This window comes from Electrophorus electricus, chromosome 12 (genome assembly GCF_013358815.1).
Source record: "Electrophorus electricus isolate fEleEle1 chromosome 12, fEleEle1.pri, whole genome shotgun sequence".
Classification (NCBI taxonomy): Eukaryota; Metazoa; Chordata; class Actinopteri; order Gymnotiformes; family Gymnotidae; genus Electrophorus; species Electrophorus electricus.
Window position 1 is genome coordinate 13104833 of NC_049546.1, and position 25765 is coordinate 13130597.

At 40.7% G+C, this 25765-nt stretch overlaps 2 protein-coding genes across 3 annotated transcripts in view; both read right to left on the reverse strand.

Annotated features, from left to right (window-relative positions):
* nexmifb (neurite extension and migration factor b) overlaps positions 1–964 on the reverse strand; it is a 39807-nt gene extending 38843 nt beyond the window's left edge. Inside the window, exon 1 of the mRNA XM_027031569.2 lies at positions 581–964. The gene's annotated coding sequence lies outside the window, so the exon portion shown is untranslated. The remainder of the gene's footprint in view (positions 1–580) is intronic.
* Positions 965–7504: 6540 nt separating this feature from the next.
* abcb7 (ATP-binding cassette, sub-family B (MDR/TAP), member 7) overlaps positions 7505–25765 on the reverse strand; it is a 23213-nt gene continuing 4952 nt past the window's right edge. Inside the window, exons 2-16 of one of the 2 annotated variants that reach the window (XM_035532108.1) lie at positions 24742–24813; positions 24199–24273; positions 22485–22604; positions 20617–20749; positions 18522–18790; positions 17781–17869; positions 17460–17547; positions 15609–15783; positions 15187–15344; positions 14022–14185; positions 13792–13921; positions 13173–13344; positions 11867–11970; positions 11086–11193; positions 7505–8955 (exon numbers count right to left, since the gene is read on the reverse strand). In XM_035532108.1, coding sequence (XP_035388001.1) covers positions 8734–8955; positions 11086–11193; positions 11867–11970; positions 13173–13344; positions 13792–13921; positions 14022–14185; positions 15187–15344; positions 15609–15783; positions 17460–17547; positions 17781–17869; positions 18522–18790; positions 20617–20749; positions 22485–22604; positions 24199–24273; positions 24742–24813 — 2079 coding nt within the window. In that variant the 3' untranslated portion in view covers positions 7505–8733. Of the gene's footprint in view, positions 8956–11085; positions 11194–11866; positions 11971–13172; positions 13345–13791; positions 13922–14021; positions 14186–15186; positions 15345–15608; positions 15784–17459; positions 17548–17780; positions 17870–18521; positions 18791–20616; positions 20750–22484; positions 22605–24198; positions 24274–24741; positions 24820–25765 lie in introns of both variants that reach the window. The other variant, XM_035532107.1, reaches the window with a different exon arrangement.

Below are 25765 nucleotides of genomic sequence, written 5' to 3' on the forward strand. Positions count from 1 at the left end.
TATATATATATATATAAATAAATAAAGTACATTATTTACTTTATTTGAGGCTCTTTACCACGACTACTGTTAGAGGCTTTATGATTATTTGCTGGCTTTATGATTATTTCTGTGCATCTCATGTAAGGGGCTGTCACAATATGAAAGCTCCGCGGGCTACAGATTGTGTCCTGAAAAAAGGCTCCGGGACTCTTCTTGCTGAGAACATTCAATCTTCTTAAGTATTCTAGTACATTCACGCACATCGTACTGCTTTGTAAGTCACTGCTTTCTCTAGTAACCGTAGAAGGGAACAATTTGGGAATTATAAAACTCTTTGTGCATATTATGTTGTTTCGTTAAGGCAAAAGTAGCCTGTTCCGTGCGAATAGCATACGTAAACTGTCTACTCCGATGGAAACTGCAGCTGACAGCCAAAATGATCAGAATAGCAATGTAGCTTGATATCTCGTCTTTTTATCGATGCGCAATGTAAATCACATGCATATTTATTTACAGGAACGTAACTGTGATGTAAATGCGAAAAGCTGATATGTTTTCCAACAGTAGCTCGTGAATGGCAGGAGGACGTTTCACTTACATCTTGTAGATGCATCGAGATACTGGTTTTCTTCTTGACGCCGGAGAGCCACCTTCCGCTGCCAGATAAAAGCTAGGATGTTTGGACAATTTTCCCCTCAATGTAGGCACTTCTCCATGTTTTCCCGAGCCTGGGCCTCCGGTATTAGCAGGTGGATTCGCCACCCAATGATGGAGACAACCCGATTCTCTTCCCCCTACCACTCCATTTTAAATTACAGCAGAATTGGTACTCCAGGAACCACGTTAGTGCGTAAACCATGTTTTAATTTCCCGTTACCACGCATGTCGTTCGTTTTCAAACTCCCGTATCATTCATCCCCTCTCATTAACCAGGTGCTTGATGCTGCCATCGTTGAGGCGTCTCTTTTTTTCTTTTGTCGTCCTTTTTTCTTTCTGTTTTCTTTTCTTTTTTCTTTTTTTATTTTCTTTTTTTTTGTTGTTGTTGTTGTTGTTTTTTGCAGCTGGACCTCTCCCCCTACTCGTTGGGCGCAGTCTCGCAGGCGCGCTCGTTAACTTGCTGCTCCCCTTCCCCGTCTTTTTCTATCTGACCTATGAAAGTGCGCGTACTCTATCTGTCGACAGTGGGGCATGCGCTGCTTGACGGCAGAGGAAAATAAACGAGGCACCAATTACGTCTGACAGAAATACATCAGACATCCTACGGCGGTGCTTGTAAGTGGCCTCTGTTTGCTTACTGCGGCTAAAATCACACCCTATAAGCAAATAAATTTTGCATTGACAGATAACATGGAGACAGAGCAAATATTAGTTGTTCCACCACTCTATCATAAATTGCTAGGGGATGTAGCCTACCTAAGCATTTTCTCTTATGTTCAGGACTAGCACCGCATCTGATATACTCAAACAATTAGGAGTGATTGTGCACGATATATTAGATAGATGAGACAGGTGCTAAAAGTGAAAACATTCATTCAGTTGTCAAATAACAAAAAAAAAAAAAAAAAAAAAAAAAAAAACTTTGTCAGTTTTACTTTTCTCTGTTTCAGTAGTTTTAATTATTCATATAACAAAATGTTGGGGTGCTAAACTTTCCAGTATTCTTTCTGACAGCTTTAAAAACTGACAAGCAAATGGTTTCCTATACCAGGTCCTGATCATTCCAACCATTAATTCCCAAAACTAAATAAACAGTGCTTACTGATTTGTTGAGTAAATAATTGAATTAGTGAAACAATTAAATCTCAGTTTCTGCCTAGTTCTATTACCACCAGTAAAACCTTTGTTCTTAACAATCTTACATTTCAACACCCTCAGAGCAGACTGTGTGAAACCTAGGTGAATAATGGTGTGCATTCTTAGTGAATTTCTTTGCATGACTGTTACTCTAAGAGTCATTTAATGTTAAACACACTACATTTACTAATTCTGTTCAATGCAGAAAAAAAATCGAATCATGATTTTCTTTATAAATTGTAATAAATAACAAACAAATTGTATTAAAATAATATGCTAATTCTTGGCACAAATTGTTAAAATATAAATAGCTTTAATCTGTACATGCAAAGTATGGCTGGTTTCAAGGGACCATAAGTCATGACTTCTTTGAAACTCTATAGTTTAATTAACATGTTAAGTTTCATAACCTTGGCTGCATGCTCTAATTATTACCCAGGCTCTGGTGTATTCCCTGATGCTACAGTGTCTCTTTTCTGATAATTACCATGTTTTTTGTTTGCACTGATGTCCACAGCACAGCTGTCAGAAATATCATCACCTCCGAAATAGTTGAGAAGTTAATTAAATATGTCTTTACATAGCTCCACCCACCGTGCCCTTTTTGTCATGGTTTAGTAAACAATATATTACAAACATCTCTAGTGGTAACTTTAGATAATTAGTTTAGTTTTATATAGATTACATTGCATACATTTTCTTTCTCAACTACATGTTTAATTCTTCAAGGTTCCAGTCTGGGTTCTCTACTATTCACTGTTTAAATGCTTCCTGTCAGAATTTGCAGTGTTTGTGGCATGATTTTATCATTTTAAGTTGTGTTATTCTGCTCTCACATGTATTTCATTTGAGCTCACCTTATATCCCTTCCCTTTTGGCAGAGCTGTAATGTTACTTTTGGCAAACATTCCTTCTCTGACTCTTGTGATATCTCCAAAGTGAGAGCAAGGAAAAGTTATAGAAAAAGAAAAAAAGGTGGTCACTTTATTTGGTGGCACCTAACTGTGCAGTGTAAAGTCCCTTCATTAGTTATCTGATTTCTAACCTATTTAGGGGTTCCTACCAAAGATCTATAATATTTTAAGGGATCAACAAGTAGGACATCAACAGTTATGGTTTCATATAAATAGTTGCTGGAAAATGTATTGCTGGTAATTAAATGAGTAATTAATATTATGAAAATATAATTATTAATTTATTTATGTACTATGCAGTACTTAAGTACTACTATGTCATTATTATTACATATTTATTTCTGTCTTAATTAAATCTCTGTGCATTAAACCACCCTTTGTATCAATTTATCATAAAAGTATGTGCTACTTTTATGACAATTTGATATAAAGTGTGGTTTAATGCACGGAGATTTAATTAAACTCAATACAGGATATAATTAGTTGGAGGTTAGCATGGTGAAAAGACAAGTTAATGTGAACCAGTAGTATACTTAATATGCTTTCTGCACACAGATAAATCAATGAATTGAGATAATGCTAAAAAGTTTTAGACAGGCAAAATGTTATTTAGACAAATGCAATAGTAGCATTGTACTGTCCACAGTAAACCCAAATAAATCTGATACAACATTTTGTTTGCATGCCAGTTGCACCACATTTATTGTTGGCTTCAATTCATATTTTCTTCTTCTCAGTAACTTGAAAAGAGCTTTATCTAAATGTGAATATTCATATGTATTTTGACCAAAAGCTCTTATACTGTACACATGGATTACATACATAAATTTACTTTCCCACACTAAGCAGAGGAAATAACTATATCTTCTTAAGGGGTTGATTGTGTATATGAATGCATACGCATGCACGCACACACCCATAAAGACATGAACAATGCCTGCAGCCCTCTCTTATTTTAACATGAGTATAAGCGGCTTGTGTTTGTGATGCTATCTTTTGTCTGCACTTACGGTGATTAATTTTAGAATTATGACACTGGCATTTGCTGTGAATAGTCCATCCAAAACTGAGTTCTCAAACTTTACCTGTCTGGTTAATGGATATTTTGATGACATTTCATTGTAACCAGGGGAGAATCCCTAGTTAGATTTCTTAAACACCTCAAAGGTCTGGTTTGCTTCAGTGGTATTTCTTCCATGGCCTTCACTCAGCCCACTGTTTATACATATACATGCACGTGCATGCAAACACCGACCCCCCCCCCCCCCCCCCCCCCCCCACACACACACACACACACACACACACACACACACACACACACAAATGGCTCTATTAGAGTCTTTTGTGTGATTTCCTGCCTACAATGAAGCAAACACTGAAAGACAGTCCCTATTATGTTCTAAACTCCTGAAGCAAAGCAGCTACACATCATGGCAAACGTAGAAATCTGGGCTGGTACAGTTAATTTACCCTTCCATCACAAACCAGCTGAACTGGCAAAATGTTGCCACACATAAATGACTTTATCTCCAGGCAGACCCCACTGGCAGACAGTCCAATAATAATTACAGAAAGGATCCCCATTTTTCAGATTGTACATAGCACGTGGTGAAAACAAGCCTCAAGGAAACTACAATCATCTGACATGAGAGCCACAATCATTTAAGAGAATGGCAATCAGATGACTGGTGGGGTTAAGATCACCTCATTGCTAGAAGAAATGCTTTCTGATTCACTGAAGGAATGAATGAAGAGCCCATATAAAGGTTCCACATTTAATGAGATTCTCCAAAACACTTTTCAGTCAAACCTTTAGGCAGTATAGGTCAGTTGACTGTGGGGTGTCTCCTTCCAGGCATATGCTATAGAAGGCCTGAGAAGCAAAGTTAAGATGTGAAACAAAACATAACTGAAAAGACAAGATGGTACACATACTATAGAGCCGGATGATTTGACTGAGGAATTTTGACTGTTAGGCTATAGAACATGATATCTCTCCTATGTGCACCACCAAATACATGAAGAAGATTTGCCAATGAAAGGTGTACATCCTAAATGTAAAATAAAACCCAAGACCAGTTTAATCTCCAAATAATAGACAATGCTGAACATAATCAGTACATTTATACATCAGTACATATGGGTAGATTATTATATATCTGAACTAAGCAAATTGCCCAATCCAGTTAATTTACATTATTAATCTGAATGTGTAAATTACATTATTTTGAGTTACACTAGGTTAAATCTGAATTAAATTCCAGCATCTGCTACAGATCCTGCAAACATTAAAATCCAAGCATTTCTAAGTTAAATAGAAAATCCTCATTATGACCTGTCAGAATTGTGCCATATTGTCTTTGGCAACAGCTTTGAGTTTAAACATAAATAATAGAACTAGCATTAGCCATATTTTGGGCTTGGGACTTTAATGTAGTACTACAGAAAGCTGATATACCGAAGTTAAGTATTTTCAGTAAACAACCAGATGAATGTAACTTTTTCAATATATGTAACATCTACACTATCTGCAAGTTAGGATGAGTGCTGCAGTGTGATAACAATAGTATTATAATAAAATGTGTGAATTTGAAATGGAGCAGACTGTGAACAGTGTACCTCCAAAGGTGCACCCAGACCTTTTGGTGTGCCGCAGTGTCTGAGCCCAGCTTGTCAATATTAAGGTTCCCTTCCAGTTTCTCATGGTGGTGTTCTGTTAAAAGGTTCTGCTGCAGTAAAATTATGTGCGTAGTAAATTTAAAGAAAACAAAAACTGCACTGAATTTCTATGCTGGATTTCTTCACCTTTTGCAAACTGTGTTCAGAGGGACAGGACGAATAGAGAAGAGACATGAGAGGGAGAGAGAGCTATTACTCCCCTAGTGGACCCAACATGCACAATACTTATTGAAGGCCTATGAACCCTTTAACATGAATACCTTTTGTTATAGTAATTAACCCCCACCTGTGCTCAGCTGTAGCAATTCTGATTCTGATTAGAATACATTTAGCAAATCCAGCAAGCCTTTATTCCTGGCTGGTGCATTAAAGAATCAACAAGGAGCTTTTAGAATACCTCCATAAATAAGTGACATACAAACACAGCTAATGAAACATCTCAGGGACATTTTATAAAGCCAGGCTTTTAAGTTTCCTGGGTAACATTAGGCATAAGTCACTGCATTATATGAATGTCTTGTTCTGAGGTCACATTGACATCAGTAGAAACATGCAGCATTTTATTCATCACTAACAGTCAATAATACTCTATGTATAGTTAAGTAGGATTCTCGTGTAATTTGTTGTTGGGTTTTTGAGCCTGTGTGAAAAACGCCTATGCCGGGAATATTTGGAATGTTTTAATTTTCAGTGTCTAAGATACGAATGCCTAACATTGTTTAAAATCCAGACCTCACAATGTAAAATATTAATTTATTTTTAATAAGAAAAGCCTTGTTTCATTAAAGTATTTAATAGATACTGGATCATATTAAACATGAACATTTAAAAGACTTCAGTACTGTAAATCAGTTTGTCCCTTTCATACCTACCTTGGACAGTAGGTAATTTCCTACTCACTGACAGAACACTGATTCATAAAAGAATAGCACTTCAAAGGCATTTAAGTGTCTGTACATGGGTAAATGAGTCTTGCTTTACCCTAATTGGGAGAGACCATCTGTAGGAGAGGCTCTCTCAGTTAAGGCACTTGTAGGTTCCGAGGAGCACTTGTTCTGTTTCAAAAACTGCACAAAGCATGGGAATACTAAAGCCTTTTTGGAATAGACAGTCATCTAATTTCTGCAAGCTGGCCAGCAGCACAGAATATGTTAATACAATTCATGGTTTATTAACATATACAGAAACCTCATAGTTCAGTATTTAAACAATTTCAACAGCAGGATTGAGTCATACTAGCAGGAAAAAGGGGAGGGGTTTGGGCTTAACTGCTGAGAACAGCTTGGGTCAAAACAAAGGCGCCTGTATTGTTTGCTGCTTGAACAACTGTAGAGAGGGAGGTAGTGTGTCTTTTATGCGCCCAGAAACTGCCCAGTGAAGAACTTCAAGCTTACATTTGCAGAGTTGAGCATCAGTAAGAGGGGCCGAATGCAGCAGTTCAGCTGAAAGAGTGCATATCAAAAACACCTGCTTTGCAAAAAGCTTTAAAGATTAGATTAAAAAAAAAAAAAAGAGGAAGGGGATGGGTGCTGTAATGCTGTTTTACAGTCAAAATCTGTGAAGGTTATTTCAAAGTTAGGGAGTGGGTTTTCATTTACCGGACTGGGTTAAATGTGGCTGTCATTAGCAGTTTTAAGATTTCATTTAATTTAGAAGCCAATATCTGACTATGTATGCACATTAACTGCCTCCAATACTAGAAAGGCAGAACAATGACTCCAGTAACAATCATTATGAGTCCATCTCATTAATTTGTTTACTGGTGAGTGCATGTATAGCTTATAAGACAATAATTCATTTAAACTGTAATTAAAATCTAATTAGACAGATTAGGTTTGAGTTATTTGGTTAAAGTACATTTCAAAAATAATTGTGAAATGGGTGCGGTTTTTAAATAAGTTTTATCCATGTAGAATAAATTGTTAAGTAAACTGCTAATTGCAGCATCTTTAAACAAGCATATTCATTCATAAACATGCACGCAATAAGATTACACCAGACATCTAGTGTAATAATGTCCTGCTTCAAACCTAAACAATCCAAAGGCTTCCAAATTAGACTTTAGATGCCATTTATACATCAGTCATAAGCTATAGTGACACACTTTCATGACAAATCAAATCAACACATTTGGCCTTAATTGTCATATTTATTTGATTTCTTATTTTCATTTGTCCACACCCCAGCCACTTTTGCTTCTATCTTTTATGTCCAAGAATGTAATGGGGGGCAACTGTTCAGATGACAACTTATGTCCACGTACTTGTTCACCTACATACATTTAGGATATTATATCTTGGTGAACTAAGCTAGACAGACATAACTGAACACCAAAACATTTGATATTTTCCAGCCACTTGAATCACTTTTGTCCTTTATAGCATATATTATACATATATATACTTTTTAAAAATGAATTGACAGATCAGTAAAGTTGGGCATGACAAATAAGGGGCAAAAAAAATCATAATGCAGTCTCAATAAGGATGCTTAAATGACACATTAACTGGTCAAGATAGTTTAATATATGCATAAATAAAACAAGCCCAATGTGAAAAAAATCAGCTGCTGGATAAATAACAATTATGTTGAAAACTGCTAAGCGTGACCAAATCAAGGATGGTGTCATATCTGCCACCAGTGTGCAATGAACAATCACTATAGGCACACAAACTGGAATATCTTTTTTATTTTTTATTTTTAAATCCTCCTGCTGACAAAAGCTTTAATTCATATTTTACTTTTCAGTGTTTTTAAAAGAGCTGATTTCACAAAATGTAGCACAAAATATTTTGCAAGGTGTCAACAATATAAAGTATATAAGGTGTTCTTTTTCAATAGAGTAATTATGCTTTACTTACAAAAGCCCAAAACACATCCACTTCTGTACCATGACTTTCCATGCATGTACAAACCAATCATATATTATATTAAATATGTACACATCGATGATAAAAACAGCTATCTAGCCACATGAAAAAATAATCATTTAAAAGGAATTCAAACACCATGATAGTGTCAACTGAAAGGCATGTGTCTTAGTTAGTGCACATATAAATGTGCAAAATGCCATGGTTAGTTTAGAATGCCAAAGAATCCTGTTGAATCAAAATAGGTCAACACCACCAAGACTCGTGGACTCTGGGTTGAATTCACTCATGTTTCGGGGGAAGCAGGACAGCAAACAGCCCTAAGCTGCCCTCTTGCCCTGTCTCCAACCTGCAAAGCAATCCTTAGAAAGTAGGGTAGGGCAGGACTACCTGTGTGCAGCAAAGTCTCCACATTGTCAGACTGCCTGGAGAGCTTTTTTTGTGCACGTGGGCGTGTGTGTGTGTGTGTGGGGGGGGGGGTGTCTGTGTGGGTGTTAGCAGGAGCAGTTGCCACAGCCCTTTACACTGTTCAGGATCTCCTCCTGCAGCTTTCGTCGCTCCTCTTCCTTCTGGGAAGCGTGTTCGGCCCGGGCCTGGGGCCGGCTGTCGCCGTCGATGCCCAGAGCTCTGCTGTTCTGCGTGTGCCACAGGTCTGCGTAGAGGCTGCCCGGCGTGCTCAGGAGTGTGTGGTGGTCGCCATGTTCAGCCACCTTCCCCTGCGCTCGCCAGCACAAAGGTGAGAAAGAGCAGAGGGGTCAGAGGATCAGGGGGAGGGTTAAGAGGGTGCCGAAAAGAGAGCGTGAAGGGGGGAGAGGGAGAGAGGGAGGGAGAGAGAGAGAGAGAGAGAACATTAACTCACAATTAAACCTGGAGAGCAGGCAAGGTTAATGACAATTTACAATGTCTATTTTTCACCACAGCTGTCATGACAGCCGTGCTCAAGCACGGGAGTAGCCTGCACTACTGTGACATAGAGCTACTGGTTCCTTATACTGCTGTAAACGATAAACAAAAGCTATGCTCAAAGTCTCGCTCGCAAGCACATGCATGCTCACACACATACATGCCTGCACGCACACGCACAATCTGGCGGCTTACGCAGGCTCTGTCTTGGGATTGTTTGAGAAGACTGCATGAGGATATTATGGCGCCATTCATGTGAGCAGCATCGACAGGGATCCAGAGGCTTAAATGCAGATAAATGCTGCTAGTGAGTGAGCAGGCTACCAGTGCCGCTGGACACAAACTGGAGGCAAGCAGGAGCACCAGGCAGATCAGCAATGAGACGAGGGGCAGCAGATGAACCAAAGAAGGGAGGAGGGGTGGGATGGAAGGCGCATGTGGGTAAAACAGAGAGAGCGAGAGAGAGAGCACACAGTGGCCCTGAACAGGCACACAGGCTGTGTGTGGGCGCGCACACAGCACTGGGTCTTCAAAGACTGCCAATAACAAAGCAAAAGTATGAAATTAGCTTGCACAATGGCAACGGAATATGTCTCCAGGCTGTTTTATAGTTACTGCCACAGCTCCAATGCCAATCCTGGCCAAGAAAGACGCGCCAAAGCGACAGCCATGCTTTTAGCGGACATGCAGTTTGCAGCAGAAGCCACTGTTACGACCCATTTGAGGGACACCAGGAGGTAAACGCTTGTGGAGAAAGCATCCCACCTCCCCTCCCCCATGTGATACTGGTCCGAGGCCGTTTTCCCGACCCTACTGGCAAGGCAACGACATGACCCATGGCTTTTTAATCACATGTCTGCCAGTTGGTGGTGCCCACGCTTGCCTCAGCCATCGGAAAAGGTCCTCCACCCGAGGGAGACGGACAGAGGTGTCTGTGTCATGAAGCAGCAGGCGAGAGGCACTTCCACTCATTATTTTAATGAGTTCCATAACCCCCCTCCCCCAAACCCCTTTCTCCTCCTGAGCACCAATGACACTGCTGAACACCTCAGACACACGTATCTGCATGTGTGTGTGTGTGTGTGTGTGTGTGTGTGTGTGTGTGTGTGTGTGTGTGTGTGTATGCCAGGTCGCTGCAGGCTTGAACTGCTCGCTAATGAAAAGGTTTCATAGGGCCTGTGTTGGGCTCCCTCCACCACCACAATGGAAGATGGCTGTATCAGAGGCAGCCAGAATGTTCCACGGGTTCTTCCTTTCACCATGGTGCCCAGAGTGAAAGCAACGGGCGCGCTGGATGGCTCAGCCTACTCGGCCAGTGGAGGAGGGAAGGCCATGGGGATTCATGGAAACGGTTCCTCCGCCTCTTAATGGTCACCCATAACCAAGCTTGAGGGGTCGCCTCAATCGAAAGCACAGCGTTCGGCTCAAAGCCATTTGTGCTAAGCACTGCCGCACCATTGAGGAAGAAAAGGAGACATTGTTTGCCCCGAATCATATTAAATCCTGGCTTCATTAAGTAGCCCAGCCAGCTAAGCAGGCTCTTATCAAAATGTCCGTGAATTCTATGGTTTATGCTAGATCTTGATCATAAGAATGGACTTCTGTCATTAATTAACACAACAGTACACTGGATTTCTCCAAATCTCACTGTTGGCAAACTAAGAGAACAATTACAAGTGCTTAATTATTTAGAGTTCTGAACGAACACTTCTAAAAGAAAGGGGAATAAATCAGGCAGAAGCAACTGACACACAGAAGTGTTTCAACTTCATATGAGCCAAGAACCTTCTTAAAGAACCAATCAGATTACTTTAAAAAGGATTACTTTAAAGGCTAATGAAAAACAGTTTAAAATGAATCCTACTGTTTATTGGGTTCTCAACTAAATGCACTGATTTAATGTGTATATTATAATTTTTGTTGTAACGTGCAAGTGATTTTACCTGATTCAGCACAATAATCTCATCTGCATCGACAATGGTGGACAGTCTGTGGGCAATGAAGACAGATGTTCTGTCTTTCACCATTTCTTTCATTGAACTCAGAATGTTCTGAAAAGCAACAACATATGGAAGCAATAAAATCATTTCCTAAATCATGGCAAATTTAGAAAAATTACAATCCTTTCACCCCTCCAGTGATGTTTCAACAAGAGCTTGTTTGGCTCATGATGGGGATACTTCCCTGCTCCTTTGTAATAACTAGCACCGATATGATTGACAGGATTTATATGAGGACTTCCATTTGACATGATACAGCCATGGAAAAAATAAATAAATAAATAACATGTGAAAGGCTTCAAAGCAAATATCTCCTGTGTTTGTAATAACCAATAAAGCCTCATCCTCATAAAAATAATTGAGCTTCCTCTTTGAGTGTAAATATCCATATGAAAAAGTCCACAAGGGCAAAAAAAACTGATCTAGTTGTACAGGGAGAAGATAGTTTGTGCTCTGTACTTTTAATCACATTTCCTGAAATATCTGATCATTAAAACAGACACTAACTATTTTATAAATGTAGTTTGTGTATCACATAGCCATTACAACAATTCTATGCAATTTTGTTGAAATAGTGACCTAAATTGTCATATTTTTGTTACATACATTAAAAATCTAAATTAAATGTTAAAATGCTATAGTAGAGATCAAGCTGTCAATCAGTGCTCCAAAAAGGTAGCTTGAGTCTAAGGAAAACCAAGTAAAAGATGCCCTGGCTCCTCACCTCTTCAGTAATAGAGTCTAGTGATGAAGTGGCCTCATCATAGAGTAGAATGGGAGGGTTTTTCAGGATTGCCCTGGCGATGGCCACACGCTGCTTTTCTCCACCTGTCATGAGTCAGGAACACTGCTGAGCTCATCAATATTGGTGCAAATCAAAAGGCATTGTGTTTGTTATACTTAAAGATAACTACAGATATATATTGAGTTATACATATTAAACGACTTTCAATGGCAATAATAAAATCATTGTAAAATGTACCGGACCTGAATAGTTCTAGAATATCAGAGTAACTACAGGTGCAGAAACATAGTAGCCCAACCTTTGTGACAGTCATTTGCTACACTTCCCATAAATACTGCAATAACACAGGGTTAGTATGTTAGCCGTATTAACACAATTAATTGGCTGCCCAAGAAGATAGCTGAAATATTCAGTAATTCAGGAATTCATGCAGGGCAACAGCCACATTTGTGCAGGACTACTTGGGGTACCTTGGAGACAGGAAAAGCCCAATAGCAAGAGATGTTTTTTTATAGACGTTTTTTTATAACATTTAGGTGTTTTTTTTTCCAACCTGAATTACTATCCACTATCTAAGTACTTCCCGTGTGTGTATGTATGGATGCATGGCTTTGATTATTATTACTTTACAGTGCAGATGAGAAATCAACAAACATGCTTAAAGTTTAGAAATTTCATTTCAAACTGGACTACTTCCAAAATTTTACCAACATTAAGTATATAGGATTTTCCAAATTACAGGCATGGCTCATCTCCATTTTACTAAAATTAATTTTCAGTTCAATAACGCTCAATGTAAACAAACAGAGCATCTAAAAAAGTCAGTAATATTTATTTCAATTAATGTAATTGTCATTTACCAGTAGAATACAGAACAAGGATACCCATCTATCAAAGTACACCTCTACCTCTGACAGCATCTTACACTGGTTATAAAAATAAAAATATATATACAGGCACATTTACAAAAACATGTGTACAGACATGTATGTAAACACACCTTTTTGGTATGAACTAGTTCATCACCCCAATATTAACACTAGTAAGAAAGACCAAAATGTACCACAGGGCAAGTTTACACTCATGGAATACTATTGTTGTTAATAATAATAATAATAATAATAATATTATTATTATTATTATTATTATTATTAACAATAACAATTTTATATAGCACCTCTCATTTCTCATTATAAATATCAGCTCCCCCACCAGCCTCCCTCACTGTTTGAGTGGATTATTCTTCAAACAATCAACCGGAACTTCAACTGGATATTTCATGTACCTGAGAGCTTGAGACCTCGCTCTCCGACCTGTGTGTCATAGCCATGAGGCATTCTGAGGATGGCGTCGTGGATGCCGGCAAGCTTGGCCACCCGGTACACCTCGTCGGGCGAGGCATGGATGTTGCCATACTGCAGGTTGTAGTAGATGGTGTTGTGGAAGAGGACAGCATCCTGAAGCCCCAAGCAGGAAACAGATTTGCACAAATCTGTCTTTTGGTGAGGTTAAAACTATATTTAACTGATCAATAACATATTTAATACCAAGTCAGGTAATATTTACAGGATGTGGAGAAAAAATATTCAGTAAATTATTTCATGTAGTATACAGTGAAAAATCAGTTAAATGCTGCAACAGTTAGATAGTAGGCTTCAGGAAATTTCATGAATTATATAGGTGAGGTAATTTTATTTGCAGGTCAGTATTCCCCCAAACCTCATCACTTAATTCCTCTACACTGTTTTTTTTCTGTTCTCACTTAGGTGATTTAAGACGTTAGCAATATAATAAGCTCTTCATAAGTGTGTAGGGAAGCAGGAAAAACACTCAAATGTGCGCAGCAAGAGTAATCCAGGAACAAGAGTGTGAAACCAAACCGATTGCTTGAAACAGGCGCTCACCTGGGGCACTACACCCAACGTTTTCCTCAGACTTTCCAAACTAATATCCTGAATGTTCTGACCCGCAATATAGATGTTGCCTTGCTGGGGTTCGTAGAACCGAAACAGTAACCTCATGATTGTGCTCTTCCTATTGGGGGGGGGGGGGGTTGAGAGATGTTTATCAAACTATCAAGCAAATGCCATAGAGCAGCAATTCCCATAGCTGTGCTTTCCCCCTGTGCACTTACCCAGATCCACTGCCACCCACAATAGCAACCTTCTTTCCAGCAGGCACTTCGAAGGAAACCCCGTTGAGGACCTTTTGTCCCTCCAAGTACTCAAAGTAGACATCCTCAAACCTGATGGTGGCCTCCTGAGGCGTAACTAGTAACGAAGGGGCCAGCTCTTTCTCCTTTGAGACACAAAGCAGATGAGGAAGAGGATTATTTTAGTGGGTGAAAAACCAGGCAGTCGTTCATTAAAGCACCAGAAAGGGGATAGCTTGGCATTTTTCAGCCTTAGGCCTATTGTTTCAGTAAGTCTGACATCTGTTGATTAGGCTGAGCATTTTGGAGTTAGTCATACATAACCAGTCTGGGAAAGATTTGTTATTTGCAAGATATTGTGGATGGTCCAAATGAGTATGAGCCCAAAATAATACAGTATGTTACTGATGCCTCCACTTAGAATTGAGAAAAAAAAAACAAAAAAACACAGCTCTATTGCACTTGTTAAACATGTTATAGAATACATTTATTAATGTAATTTCACAATACATTAACCCAAATAAAGGACGTTCAGCTCTCTGAAACACGCTCGGCATATAGTAATCAAAACCTCCTGACATCTTTGTAAAGAGGTCACGTGAAACCAGACATTTGTCTCATGCATATTTTAGCAGCAAAAACGGCCAAGTCTGGAAACTGAAGACTGCCAGACAGCCCGACGTTTTTGGTACAACAGAAGTACTCAACAAGTTTACACTAATTCTACATACGGCCACGTTATTTGAGAAATCAAATTAAGAGTCCCCAGTAATGGCTTGATGGGCTGTTCAGTCATGCAGAAATCCTCGGTGAAAACCATTACTGATCACTGGGAACAACTGGACAGGTTTGATTCACAGTAATTACAGGCTGCATACAGAATTAGTCAAATGAAGAATAAGCTTCATCAAGCTCAAATGCATTCCAACCCCCTTTCCCCCCCCATCGCCAATCCTCCCCATCCCCCATCAATATCACCAACGGCATGGACAAAGGCAGAAAAAAAAAGCAAAACAGATTACAGCAATGAAAATAAATAAGAAAGCAAATTGTGCAAATTCATAAGGTTACAATACATAACTATTGCAGTAAAATGTGTGATTCCTGAGGAAGAAGTGCTATGAAATGTCCAACAAAGTGAATCTACCTTAATTTTGGTGTTGACACTGAGCAGAGTAAAGAGGGTGTCCATGTCAATGAGGGCTTGTCTGGTCTCTCTGTACACTGTGCCCAAGAAGTTGAGGGGCAATGAGAGCTGGAAGAGGAGCCCATTGACCATGACAAGGTCTCCCACAGTCATGCTTCCTATAGCACAAGCAATAACAGACAGTGAAAACCTAGTTTGCAGCAGTGTGGCATACTGAGATTTTTATTTTTATTTATATATATATATATATATATATATATATATATATATATATATATATATATATATATATATATATATATATATATATATATATATATAAAAACACCAACACATACACACAGACAATATTACACAAATTAGCTATACTGATGGATTTTCCCAAGTCCATGCATATTAGTAAGTGTAATACTGATTTTCACCTGCCATGATGCCCTTGCTAGCAAGCACCATAATAGCTGTAAGGCCAATACTAAAGATGGCATTCTGTCCAAAGTTCAGCATGGCCAGAGTAGAGGTAGTCTTCAGCGAAGAGGACTCGTAGACTTTCAGGAAGCCGTCGTATCTCTCCGCTTCATATTTCTCATTATTGAAGTACTGAAGGTAGGGGAGAATGAAATGAGCAGAGAGAACGCGAAGGAGGGTGGCCTAGTCAAAAGCTAAAAGGAAAGGACATTCAGTGGAAGAGGGTGAAACATATTCAGGGTTAGATTTCTCCATAAAGCAAAGAAATGCTGTTTGGATACATGGGGGAAAAAAAAACAAAAAAACAAAATCAATTATTCAAAACACTCCAGCTTCTTATTCTCACAACAGACTTCACTTATTGCCCAACACTAAGTGAAGGGGCAAAGACCTGTATAGTACCTGAATATCTGGCACTGTTACCACTGACCAGTATCAGAACACCCCGTTGCCTTTACACAGCAGTCTGTTTGAGTGCTTGGATTTCAGGAAATAATATAGATTTGCACTCTCCAGTTTCAAACATACATTCAGATGCTGCTGAACTACCAGAATATTAAATGATCCACCGTGTAAAACAGAACAAAAACCTTTTGGCAGAGACTTAGAGAAGGCACTGTGCTACAGAAATAAGTGCAAGATACAGAATGCAGAAGGCAGCATAAACATAAGGAGACAATCAATGTCTTCCTCCATGCTAGCATTCAAAAATAGAACTGCGTCACAACTAAATTAATTAGTTTTGAAATGTGATGAATGGAGGGGAGGCGATAAAAACGTCTCACTAAATGCATCCGTCTCATCTGGATGACTGCTGGTGACAGATGGGATTACAAAAAGCGCTGGTGTGAATGAGAGAAAGGGACCCCAGTGGTCCACACTGGCCTCTCGCCGTAGTGCTGATGCCATTCTGTGACCCCTCTTTTACGGCGCACTGAGAGAGGAGTGGCTTGGGCTCATTAGCGCGTCACCCGTGTGTGCGGCAGTGTCTTTGGCGACGTGATCAAACAGACAAGTCTCCTGGACTGTAATGACAATCTGAATATTTCATTAGAGAGTGTCAAACCAAGCAAGAGCGACCCTGTGCCAATTATCTATGGGAGCAAAAGGTATCGGGGAGCATGTAGCGTGCAGAGGAGATTCATAAGCAGTTTCTCTGCTGTCAGGAAGTGTGTTTAGCAGACTGGAGGAGAGACAAACATACGGTAAGAGAGAGAGAGAGAGAGAGAGAGAGAGAGAGAGAGAGAGAGAGAGAGAGAGAGAGAGAGAGAGAGAGTGGTGTGCTCAAATGCAAGAGTTTTGCGAGAGTGGAACGGATTTTGAGTGGGTGGAGATCTAATTATGTATGCACACTGGCCTACAGTGATAGTAAAACCAGCTGCAATGTCACAAAATAGACCTGTACATAAAATATGCCTGTGCTTAACAACAAGGGCAAATGAAAGGGGGAAAAATGAGCTGAGATGGAAGAAAGGGGGGAAGAAAGAGTGGCAACACATTCACCAGAACAACGAACGGATACTGCCAAACACCAACGTGGCTGCGATTTTGAGAAGCCTAGCTGAAATCAGGTAAAAACCCCCCCAAAACACTTTCTTTTTCATACTCTCTCTAGATCCTGAAAGCAGATTTGTGGACAAATTTCTTTAATGTAGCGCCATACAAGGAAACTTTTCCCCAGCAATAAATTCCCATCAAATGAATTCGGAGCTGAGCTTAGGCCAAGATTCAGAGTGCTAATTAAGCACAATATTACAGACGGTAAACATCTGTACCAAGAAGCAAATGGGACAGGGTGGTGGTCTCACCTTAACGGTCTCGTAATTGAGGAGAGAGTCGATAGCTGCGTTGCCCGCTTCATTGTCTGCCTTGTTCATTTCTATTCTGAAGCGGGTTCTGAAAGAAAATACGGAGTGGCGGGTAAACATAAGCAGCAGGACTCATGGGCAGAGAAAATATCTCCAGACTTTCTAGTAGCCTGTGAGGTTGTTTCCCAAGCACAGCTGTACCCTAGCTGTGGGTTATGGAGTTAGGTTGTGATGGTAACTATTTATTGAAAAGCTTCATACATGCAAACACAACGGAAGAGCCACAAACAAACAAAAGAGGAGCAAGCTTTGAAACCGTACCTCCACTGTGTTACTGTAATGGTGAACGCAGCGTAAGCTGATAAGGTCCCCAGAGTGACGAGCGCAAACTGGCCGCCACATTTATAATACTGCCAAAGAGAGGAAGAGCAACAGCATTTCATTAAAACTTAAGATGCAATCGCACAGGTTTGAGTTCACAGAATACATCTACTTCAGCCATGTCCACCTGGCTCAAAAGGAGGCAGTAGTCACTTCACACTTCAGTTCCCATACTTCTGTTTAGTTATTATGCCCATTAAATTGAGTGTCACAAATGGGTAAGTACAGCTGCATCTGAAGTTAACATTTCAGTCATCATTCAGGCAGCTTTGAGGGACTTCCAACAAAAATGTGAACATGAGGTTAATTGCGCTACTGGGCAAGCTGCATCATGTTCATTTGGTGCCCTTAAGTTTATGTTACTTGCTAGCCACATTAGCCTCATGGCCAAAAAAGAAAGAAACAAAATTTAGGCAATAAACATATCTTAGCTGATCGACTACATCTAAAGTAAATGGCAATTTGTAAATCAAATTTTGCCTCAAGTAATTGTTTTCAGTCTAAATCATGTGCAAAGCTACGTCCATTTTATCAAGACACAATGAAATCTCAAAGCTCAGCATTGGTCAAATTATTGCACTTGACCTGCACACCAAATTGAGCATTACTGAAGCCTTAAGACTCTGAGCTTATCATCCTTTTTCACAGCAACCTCGGGTAGAGCAAAGAGGTGGCACTGACCAGGATGCCGCTGACCAGTGCCATCTCGAAGACAGTGGGCCCCAAGTTGAAGACGAGGGCGCTAAGCACGAAGCTGATGCCACGTGTGCCCCTGTCAATGGCCTTGGAAAGCGCGCCTGTCTGCCGGCTCAGGTGGAAGCTCAGGTCCAGGTTGTGCAGGTGCAGGAAGACGTTCTTGGCGATCCTCCGGATGGAGCTCTGCGCCACCTTGCCAAACACGGCGTTCCGCAGTTCGTTGAAGAGCGCTGTGCCAGCTCGTGACACTCCATCTGGGACGCATGCGCATGAGCACGCAACCCCCCCCACACAGACACACAGACACACACAGCAACATGAATTCATGTGTACTCTCATCAGGGTGGGATGTTACCATTCCATTGCTAGGACGGTATGCAACTTTTGATTTTGTTTAGAAAAGAAAGATGCATAGTGCCAGTGATGCAAAGCACCAAAGGTATTTCAGTATTTATGGAGAATTTTATTTTTATTCTAAATGTGAATGAATGAGTATGAAACCATGTCCAAGAGATTCTTCACATGCCAAAAAAAAAAGGGGGGGGGGGTGAGGATGGAACCGCAGTGACTTGCTCTGCGGGCACTCACTTTAGTGAGCTTCAGGCTCACTAAAGCACTACAGTCACTTCACAAATGTTGTCAAACCCCTCCTCGTCTCAAATCCTTTGGGCCTCACCAGACACTTATTACATCATGAATTAAAACATAACCACAAACATAACAAACAGTGGGGCCATTTTCTATGTAATAAAAATTTTACTATACAAACATGTTGGAGTAAGTGTCCAGGTTCAGCCCTTCACATGGACTCTTACTTGCACCATGATAAACAGCAAAGGCACTGTAGTGTTGAAACAGCATTATTGCACTGCAAGCACAAACACTTCTTTGCCCCAGAATATGAATTCTGTACTAGCGGAATAAATCCTTTTGCCCTCGGCATTCAATCTTTTGAATCTTGCACACAGCATCCACCAAGGCCAATTCTGCTCAGGTAAGTCGTGGCTTACGGCAGAAAAATATCCTATCTGCCAAGATTCACTCAGAGAGCTCCAATTAATGGTGTGTGTGCACAGGATCTAATGGGGCTCATTAAATCCGCAGCTACAGGGAGGGGAGTACATTTTGACTACATGGTACAATGACTGTGAGTGGTTCCTATTACTCATTAAGTTTTGTTTTCTTCGGACAACAGTGCACGAGTGTGCACTTTTAAAATTCGAAGAGGGTGTCGGTCATGGCATGCCCCCAGGTGTGTTACCTGCGTTCTCTTGGATGGTTGCTCAAACCATGGCCTAGGGTTTTAATGCAGGCAACCAGGCACCATTTGTTTTGACAACGACACTGTTTTGTAAGGCCGGTGCCTTGTAGACCAATTTTATGATGGATTTTCTTGTTATTTTGTGGCCCTGGGCTCATTGCTTAGATTGTATTTCACTGCAGAGGGACAAAATGTTTTGTACCACCGTGTTTACATTTTTACATTTAAAGCATTTATCTGACACTTTTAACCAAAGCGACTTACAATTATGACTGAATACAACTTGAGCAATTGAGGGTTATGGGCCTTGCTCAGGGGCCCTACAGTGACAACTTGCCAATGATGGGGCACGTTGAGAACCTTAACCACTGAGCTAGCTACCACTAGCTCAGGGACAGCTGTTCATGAAAGTTTAAAAGGGCAGCTGCAAAGGCAACAGAAATATGATCAGAGCGACAAAGGTAGAGTGTTAGCAAGAGTGTGTGGCTCATAAGGCAGGTGTTATTGATTTGGAACCGTATCTGAAGTCTCCCACTCCGAGAGGTAATGCGTTACCGTTAGTCAACAGCATCAAAAGTGAGTCTACATTAAATCCCTCCTATTGCACATTAAAACAACAACAACAAAGGACAAATTGAATTAACAGATGTAGCAACAGATGTGTCAAGTCATCACAAAGATGACAAAAGGTTTAAAAGCAATATTGATAGGAATCTTTCCTGAAAAAGGTCACCTGGCTCATAATACGTGGCATGCTTCCCGAGATGAAGTCAAACACCTGCCAAGAGAGGTGGGGGATGGGGGGACAAAGGTACTTACAGCCAATCAAAACGGCCGTTGCCATGGTCGCCACTGTGTTTGGTGCATCGCTCAGGTTCAACATGGGTCCCGACATCTGGTTCAGGCTGTCTACCGCATATTTAAACATGAAGGGCACAGTCACACTGGTGATCTGGAGGATAAATGAAAAGAAAAAAAACAAAAAGAGAACAGCAAAAAAAGAAATAGGAAGAGAAACAAAGAGGGAGAGAGGGAGTAAGCTCCAGAAGCATGCAGATGGGCGAGAGGGTGCCGAGACGCCGCTGCGGCACTGCATTAGGGGCAGACTGTTTTGTGTGCGCTCCTCCAGACAGATCTGAAAATGAGTTGGTTGATGCATCCACTAATGGAATTGAAATGGTTATTAAAGCTAATTAAAAGCTTGGGGACAGCTGCTCGGCTGCCGTGCTGAACGCCGCAGCACATTAGACAGGCCGGAGTGGGTGCAGGATGCCATTTCCCCTTCATCTGCCCCCCACCCGCCACTGCACTTTGGTTTAACCCCTTAGTTCCCATGCTGCTAGACCAGTGAGGGATGGAGCTTTAGGCGAATGCAGGTAGGCCAGACTTTGGGCCCAACCCCTCCATTTTCCTGCTTTAATTTCTGCCACTGGTGTAAAATGGCTGCAAAACCACTACACTGTGATTACGATAACACACAAGATGTTACAATGGTGCTTTAAGGTAACGAGCCAGTTCATGCAACAAAGGCATGTAACATGGCAGGGGAAGGCAAAGATTTGTGATTTACCATTTACAGCAATATAGACCAATTTGTGAGAGAGAGAGAGAGAGAGAGAGAGAGAGAGAGAGAGAGAGAGAGAGAGAGAGAATGAAGTGTCAACACCTCACTAATAACTTCAGTCTCTCTTCACTACGCCCAGCCGTCTACGGCCATGCCCTTTTCCATATAGAGCACATCAGGGGCTGCTTCCATCCCAAACAGCTTTAATTACCAATCAGACATCTTGGACGGGTTGGCACAAGAATAACCTTGGTAGGGACAAATGACACCAAAGAAATTCGCCATTACTCAGAGGATTCTGAGAGCTTTTTCCCCCCCATCTCTGTGCAATTCTTAGCTTTAACGATGACGCAGCATGGTGGCTCATTCTTTGCCACGTTCAATTCCGCCCAGTGCGATAAGGTGGCGCTGGCTCAGACAGGCTGATGAAACGGATGGGGGTTATCTGTGCATGGCACACCTGTCAATCTTTATCTGGGCTTCCAGATTCGACCACTCCCGAACTACAGCTGGAGATAAGGCGGGCACGGGCAGGATATCCCCCTGGGGCAGAGCGACACCAACTGATTCTCTCCTTGGTTCCTGTCAAGCCCAAGGGTCTGCGTGACAGAGGCATGGCAAGGGCCGATTCATTATCTTTCGAGCAAAGCGATGGGATTGTATGGCGCGCTGTGCTCTGGCTATGAGCGGGCTTGTGGATGGAGGACCACAGAAAGCCGTATGTGCTTTCGCTAGCTGCAGGTCGGCCGTGTGTCGAGAGTGTTGAGTGAGAATAGGAAAACCGGGGGGTGAGGGGTAGGTCACTTTGAACCCATCAGTCTTCCTTTGGGTGCAAATTAGTGACGAATCATTACAAGGAGAACAAAACACAATTTTCCTTGTTAAGCAAGTCCCTGCTACACGGGCAACACTGGAAAATTTTGCAGTGCTACTGAAAAAGGTGCTGGGAGGGTTTCTCTTTCTTTGAAATGACTGAGGCATTGGCACAGCACACAGGATTGAGATAATTAAAGCTAGGCATGTTGTCACGACTCAAATATTGGTCTTGCAACTGCCAAGGCAATGGTGGGAATGACATAACAATGATCATCCCCCTTTGCCATGTTGGGTAATGCCAACCCACCTTGGCTCCAGCCAGCAGGCCAAGTGAAATGGCCACTCGTGCTCGCAGATCTGGCCGATCCTTAGGCCACACGTATGATACCATCGCTGAGAGAATCTTTGCTGAGTTCACTTCCTTCAGCTAGGGAAAGACAAAAGAAAAAAAAATTAATAAAAAGCAATAGTTAGTAAATACATACATACATACATACATACCTACATGCATGCATGTTATACCCCTTCAGCCTGGAATGCACTAAAAAAAAAAAAAAAAACCACTTAAAATAATTTATCAAAAGCAAAACAGTGACCTAGAGCCACCAGCAACTCAGCAGATGGATCGGTATTGTGTGTACAATAAAAATAATTGCATTATAATTGTTTTAGACCACTCAAATTCCTGCCCTGTAGAGCCAGTGGCAGTGAGCAGTTTACCCATTTTCCCCAACACACCTCAATCAATTCATGAAGGGCTTGACAATTAGCTGATTGGTTGGATCTGGGACAATAAAGCTGTGTGGAAGAGTAAAAATGTGCTTTTTTTCTGAGCTGTTCTCTACAACTGGATTTAGAAGCTGTTTTCAAACTAAACTATGCACAAAGACGTTTTACTCATTCATTCATTGAGCACTGTATATAAGATGTACATTCAGTAATGCCTGATCACCAGCTGAAGTTATTCAGTTTCTGTATGACTGAAATAATGAAGGTTTTCCACTGCTGTAGTATAGCGTCTAAATACCAAGCTTGGATCAAAATGACAGCTATGCATTCCCAAAACCAGCAAGATTTCACAGCTATAGCTGTGAAAGAGCGCCCCCGTCTATGAAGCCTTCTATTTTTTTATGCAGCATGGTGGTGGGTATGCTCACTGCTCAACAACACATCTAAAAGTTTGGGGGAGGGGAGCGCTTGTGAGCCCGCCCCCGCACGGGCATTCAGTTGAGGGAGGGGGAGGAGGGGGCGTAGACTGCAACGCAGCATCATATGGGCCGGCTGGGGAGAGGGCAATGGTACCAGCAGCCGCTGCAGGTGGTGGCAGAGACGTTGCCTGGCATCCCACGCAGATACCCCCCCCCCGTTCCCCCGAGTCCACTCCTGCACGCTGTGCGGTGCCAGCCAGGCTGTTTACTCTGTCAAAACCACCTGCTGCCATGACTGTCTTGAAAATATGAGTAAACTCTTCTAATCCTGTCAATATGGTAACATAAAAATGGGCCACTGGCAGAATGGCACAGGAACAGAGTAAAATCAAATTAAAAACTGCCGACACCTGTGCATGGTCATATCCAATGAGGCAACTTGATGGAGGTAGGAATGAGAGAGGGCAGGCATCACTTAGTTGTCACAGCACACTTTCAGAAGAAATTCAGTTTGTTTCCAGTGCAACGTTTCTTCTGTTGTTATGCATAAAGTGTATCAAATATTGAACTTGGACTATGTGGCCTCTGATCTATTATTCTACATCATTGGTGATTGCCAAGTTCTAAGAAAAAAATCTGCCCATTTTAGTGCTAGAATTGGCTCAGATTTATAGCTTGAGATTGATAAAATCATTTGCAACTAAAGTAGAGAAAAAAAATGGGGAGGGGGGTGTTTGCTGGGTGTACTGAAAACAAGTCACTGGTTAGGATACATCACGTTTGCTTGTTCTATCATTTGTCTTATAGAGTAAAACATAGCCACATAACTACAAGTTTGAAGAGCTATTCTAACAGTTCAAATAACAAACTTACCACGTTTTTGGGATCTGCATTCAGCCTCCCGCCTGCATGGCCATGCCAGCACGATCTCCCCGGAATTTGTAAATGCTGAAAACCCAAATGCAAGAGATTTTAGTCATGTTTGCATTGCGCTACATTTAAATGATGAGTGCATACAACTTATGTAGGCCTCTAAGGGTGATTCACTACAGCAGGAATTAGGAATATAGGAAATTAAATTGTTATTATTGTACCGGCTAAAAATTACTTTAAGTGCTCTCTGAGTGACCTATAAGGACTGAAGGCTATATTTTGCAAGGTTACATCTTAAAAGACAAACAAGGTCTTGTCTGTAGATGAAGAAAAAACAAAATCAAAAACAATCTCTATTTGCAACATTCATTTCAAAATGAGATGCTAGTGCACTCCACAAATCTATCTGCACTGCTGTTTATAACCCACAGGACACAGAAACCGCCTTCATTTCCTCCTGGAAAACCTGATACTTAAGGATTACTATAATATTGTATAAGTGCTTTAAAAAAAAAAAAGTTATTTTAAAAACTTCAAACTTGCTTTTACTGCCTCCAGAATCTGGTGACTTTGTCTTCTTTGACTTAGTGTCCATGTTGATGTCAGATTTGGACCCTGTAACTAAGGAAAAACAAGTGTTATTGAATTTAAGAAATCAAGAAATGAGAAATTAAATTGGACAAAATCACTATAGCAGAAAGCCACCTCTGACAGTGCAGAGTGAATTGCCACGTGTACCACTGTCCGTTTTTCAGATATATTCATGATAGCGGGCTTCATTGTACTTGCATGTAATCTAAGAATCCTTCTATTACAGATTTTAATCTCTCCCCACCACCTTGGAAAATCCTCAGGATCTCCCACATGGCAAGATTTAATCTAAAAATGGACAGAATAAAAACCAAACTTTTTAATGTACACCCTGCTGCTTTTATCCAACTTTTTCTTCCAGACCACAGTCAGATTAAGTCTCATGTTTATCACTACCTAAAACCAGATAAATCCTTTAAGGGACTAGGTCCAAGAGCTGGAAAGCATTTTACAAAATATGTAACATGCAACAGCATTTATTTTTGTCAAAATATCATATCTTAGATGGGTGTAGAAGCCTGTGAAATCTCTTCTCCTCAACACTCCACACACAACACAATAGCCAGAAAAAAAGACAAATGAACGGGTTTACCATTTTATAGGATTCTACAACAGGAAATAAAATCACTACAACTGAAAAAATCAAGAATTCTAAAGAGCATTGATGCATTGAAGGCAACCAAAACTGCATCTAAATCTTGGATTCCAAAAAGAAGCCTTAACAGCTTCACAAATGTGACACCTTTTCAGAGTATCCAAATTGGTTATTCCAAATGAGTTTACAAATACCTGTTCCTTAGATGATGAGCTAATCATGCTACCATAAGTATGTGCATTATTGCAATTATATTTTATAAAAGGAATAGTCCAACATGTCAATTCATCTAAAAATACAAAGCATATAGTTAACTATCAGACACAATTTTGAAATGTTTTTCTATAAATTACAAAAACCTTTTTTAAATATTTTAACTCT